At 36.8% G+C, this 4,871-nt stretch overlaps 1 protein-coding gene across 1 annotated transcript in view; it reads left to right on the top strand.

The window, feature by feature from the left end:
- EIF3A (eukaryotic translation initiation factor 3 subunit A) overlaps window positions 1-2,303 on the top strand; it is a gene marked incomplete at its 5' end in the record, with an annotated part of 23,621 nt that extends 21,318 nt beyond the window's left edge. The window contains one exon of the mRNA XM_015572465.1: window positions 1,073-2,303. Within this exon, the coding sequence (XP_015427951.1) occupies window positions 1,073-1,307 (235 nt within the window). The remainder of the gene's footprint in view (window positions 1-1,072) is intronic.
- Between the last annotated feature and the right edge of the window lie 2,568 nt (window positions 2,304-4,871).

Genomic DNA, 4,871 nt, shown 5'->3' with positions numbered 1-4,871 from the left:
TTACTGGGGAATCTTGGATTTTTAATATCTTATAAATTTATATGGACACCAAAAATAAGATAGTGGATTTTCAAAAATATTTTATTGATTTTTTTTTTTTTTTTTTTTCAGAAGAAAAGGGGGGGGGAAAGAAAAATATGAGAAAGTTTTTTTTATAGAAACATTGATGAGAGAGAAACATCGATCAGCTGCCTCCTGCACACCTCCTACTGGGGATGTGCCTGCAATCAAGGTACATGCCCTTGACCGGAATCGAACCTGGGACCTTTCAGTCCGCAGGCCGACGCTCTAGCCACTGAGCCAAACCGGTCAGGGCAAGATAGTGGATATTTATTCAACTTAGAATTCACGGTTCTCATAAACTTAAGTCAATGGTTGCTGTGAAGTTAGCTTATCTCTAAATTCAAACTATAGTAGTAGACTAATTAAATTGGGTAGTAAGCAAAATATAAATAAAAAGTTTAAATGAGGAAACTATCAGTTCTTGAAAAGTAAGATAGTAGATTAATACAAAGTGTAAATAAAACATTCTCTGAAATTGTAGCAGTTGAAACTTTAGTAGAAAAATACTTTTAATATTTAAAATGACCATTGCACATAAGTAATTGTCTCACAAGCTTTTAATATTATGTTAGTACAACTGGATTATAAGGGTATTTCTTCTATTATAGCCATAATGAAAAAATACTCTTCTGGCTAATTAGTTGTTAAAACAAGAGCCCCAAATATCCTTTTACTTATAAAATTGCATTCAGCAAGATTTTTGTCACTTTGTCTTAGTTTTTGTTTTTATAGTTAAAACAATTAGGACACTTCCCAGGCCAATGATTTCTTCTTCTTTGCAAATTTGAATTATACCTCTAAGTCTATATTCTTTTAAAGGTTTCATCAGAAAATGTATCAAAATGATTAAAATGTATTTAGCTTTTATTGTGTTTTAATGGCATTTCTGTATTGTTACCTTCAATACAGAATTTCTGAGTAATTTGAGGCATTCCTTTTGCTGACGTTCTGTTTAGTTTTAGCCAATAGAATATAGTACAAACTTACTCTCTTTTCTTTAATGAAACTTTTTAGTGAGTTCCTGGAGACGTGCTGATGACAGGAAAGATGACCGGGCAGAAGAGCGGGATGTCCCTCGTCGTGTTCCTCCTCCAGCTCTTTCAAGAGAGCGAGAAAGAGATCGAGACCGGGAAAGAGAAGGTGAAAAGGAGAAGGCCTCCTGGAGAGCTGAGAAAGATAAGGAGTCTCTTCGTCGTACTAAAAATGAGACTGATGAAGATGGATGGACTACAGTACGACGTTAAGTCTCAAAATAATGGATTCAAACTCACGTCTTACATAGGTTTGATCACATTCAAGGATTATTATACTTGTGCTCAACCAGTCTAAATTGGATTCTTTAATGTTGTTTCACCATAACACAAAAAAAGCATGAACTTGTATTAATCCTATATAATAGATTGATCATGCACTGTATCCACAGAAGGTTGGAAAACCATGCCATTTTCTGGAATTTAAGGTGTTGGCATTATTTCATCAATCACTTGTTTACAAAAAAGAAAAACTAAAAAATAAATTTAAGATGTGAACCCTTCAGGTATTGAGTAACACCTTCATCTTGGTATAGACTGATCTTTTTTTCTTTTGATTTTGAAATATCTGATATTAATTTGGAATGAGGTAAGGTTCTGTTATAGAAAATGTATTTCAAGACTCTAAAGCAGGGAGTTGAAACAGTTTTCACACCATTAGCAGTTGAGACATACCCTAGGTGTTTTGAGGTATCAACTAAATATAAGAAGTTTTTAGGTTCACTATAAGTGCAGTAAACATTACACACATCTGATACAGTGGGATTTTCTGCAGATTTTTACTTGAAAGAAGGTGAGTATAAAGCAATTTGCAGTCATCGTTGAAATGACGAGAATACTGCTGAAGTGTGAATCCGAAACAGTTACCGCTTTTAAATTTTAAAGCATTTGGTAAACTTATTGATACTTTTTCTGTTGCCAATAGCAAACTGCTTTTCCATTAATGGAGAATTCATGCCTTTCAAGCATTTTAAATATGACAATATTTATAAATGAGTGGTTTGGAGGAATTGTTTAAATTCTTTTTCTTAATTTCTTTTCTCTTTAGGATAGCTCCTTCAACAAGTAATTTGTAGTAACGACTGTGTTGACTTCAATTCTGGAGTGTGGTAGTTGTGTTAAAGATAACGATTTGGTCTTATTGAAGCCAACACAGAACTTGCTGCTGTGTTTTTTCTTTAATGATAAATAAAATACTTACAGAATTTGTTTTTGTGTTGGTTTGTGGTTATACTTAAACTGCTTTGTTTATAATGGTGATGTGTGCATATTCAGTTGATCTTACTTGAGTTTTACCCGTGCCATTAATTGTCTCATTGCGTAGTAGTGAAGAAAGTAACCTAAGTATACTAGAAAGCAAATGTGGCTAGGATGGTTGTCCTAAGACATCCTTCATGAATTTGGACCACTTAGTTTCCCTGTAATGTGTTGTCTCTGTGAGCTTATGCATTGCGTGTGTGTGCACGTGTGGGTGTGCTGTACTATCTTGGGTCTTCCTCTGAAATTAGAAAAATCACAATTCGGAGAATGTTAGTTGCAACTTTATAGTGGCTGTAGGCACTTAACAAAATGCTGATCAGTATTTCAAGCGAGAACTCATCCGTGCGGCTGGCTACTTTTCTCTTAGTAGTTTTGGCAACCCTTAGTTCTTCATTATTGTTGCACAAACCAGTGTTTTGTTCTTCAATAATAGTTCAGCTGTAGACACACTGTTGTAGTAATTATTTTGGTAATTATGATGCCAAGAACCAGGAAAAGGCCGGAAGGCGGATAACATAGTCTGTTGTAACTTTCTGCCTTCATCCATATATATATCAAAGTTGCAAAAACTTTCACAAAGCATCCTTACTAAAATTCCACGTTTTATTATTTTTGCCGGATTATACGTCTTGAATCTGATGGAGTCATTGCTTCAAGTGATAACTGTTGTTTTGGTATATATAAAGATTTAAATTTCAAGATACAGTGATCCAAAAGAGGTCTGACTTTGTAAAGATGGTCTGTGTTATGTGTTGTTTGTGAATTATCAGTCAGATGAAAGAATAAGTATTTGCTCGAGCCTCGTTCCAGTCATATTTTTTGGAAATAATGGGTGATTCAAGTAAAGGATTAGTTGACCAGTAATCTTTTTATTCTGGCCTTTTCCTTAGTCTCATCAATATAATTAAACCAAAAAACTTCTTTATATCCATATAAGTAACATCCGTGCATGGTGAAGTTTTAGCAGAGGTTGTGTGGTATTTTTCCATTTGGTGATGGTATAAATTGGTCTGAGAAGTAATGAGGTCGAGAAAATCCTTATCCAAAAATTGGTTATTTCATTTATACTTACTGTGTGGGTCTTCAAATTGAACAGTTATGCCTGAAATATTGTATGATCCTCCAAGGCTGGTGAAATGTCTTTTTCTGTCCATTCTTCAGAATCACTTTCACTGTCGGATACTATCATTTCTCTTTTGCCTTCGTGATGGTCTAATGTCAGGCGCATTACTATCTCCTGAAAAGTACTTACCTTCCAGCTGACTACCAAAGTCACTTAGCCAATCAAAGTGTCTGCACATAATTCACTCAGACATTTGGCACTTCTTTTTTAAAAACCTTTGCCATAATAAAATATGGATGGAAAGAATTAGGTGTATTGCTCATCATGTCTCTGGAAATACTGTCTGACGAGTTGAGAAAAAGACAGGAGCAGTGTTCGGACCGGAAACAAGTACACTCGTGGGCAGTCAGCAAGGTGTTAAATTATTTCTCATAATGACTAGTGAAAATTCCTGTTGGTACAGCTGTAAGGCCAGAAGAGGGAGTATGGATGCTCTTTTACTTAAATGGTATCAGGTGCAGCCTTTTCTGTGATGTTTCCAATGATGGAAACTGCTTTCAAAACATTTAGCTTCCTTTCTAAACAAGTAGAAGTCTTTAAAAGGTCTTTTGTGGCGAGAGGACCTTTTGTTTTATAATAAGTAAAAGAAGTTGGGGCTGTGACCTGTTCTGAGTCTGAAGTTAGTAGAGCCGAACTGTACTGACATCAAGGCGGCACTGCACAGTTCACTTAGGCGGGTTTGTTTAGATGAGTTACAGGTGCATGTCTGCTGATTAGGCTTCCGGCTCCTCTGCAAGCCCACCCTTTCTGTCAGGACCCTTTTCCAGACCTGCTGTTGTTCTCCAAGTTTTGCCTTGGCAGTCAGAATCTGGGCGTTGGGTGAGAAGTCTGCTGTCGGTTTGTGATCCTGCCCTTCAGTTTCCACTCTCAGGGCCTCACACCCTCTACACCCCACCCCACCCCCCATGTGTTTTATCATCCATGTCAAAGCTGACCAACTTACGAATGAGTAGAAGTCATCCATGTTCCCAGTGGCTACTGCATTTTTAACCCTTTGAGTGCCAACCAATATCCTAGGAACTGCTAAAAACGCCAAGGCATTTGCTGATTTTACAGCAGTTTAGGGAAAAAATGATGAATCGCAAGTAAATGAAGTTACATATTCAAAAACTTAAGCCTTTACTACATTTGTTTTCTGCACTTAGGTGCCATCTGTCAATAAAGAGTGAACTACTAGCATCTAATAGTGACACTGCAGGAGGAGCGCGATTGCGCTCCCGGGCACTCTAGGGGTTAAACGAGAATACCGTTATTTTCAATGCAGGTGGATGAGGGTGGGTAGAGACACTGGCTAAAAAACACTACAATCCCATTAGTTGTCCATAGTGGCTACCAGGAGGAAGTTGGCATCTGTATGTGTGGGATGTTTTTGTCAAGGATTACCTGTGTGTGTG

This window comes from Myotis davidii, unplaced genomic scaffold (assembly GCF_000327345.1).
Source record: "Myotis davidii unplaced genomic scaffold, ASM32734v1 scaffold72, whole genome shotgun sequence".
NCBI lineage: Eukaryota > Metazoa > Chordata > Mammalia > Chiroptera > Vespertilionidae > Myotis > Myotis davidii.
This window is presented reverse-complemented; position numbering and strand designations above follow the sequence as displayed.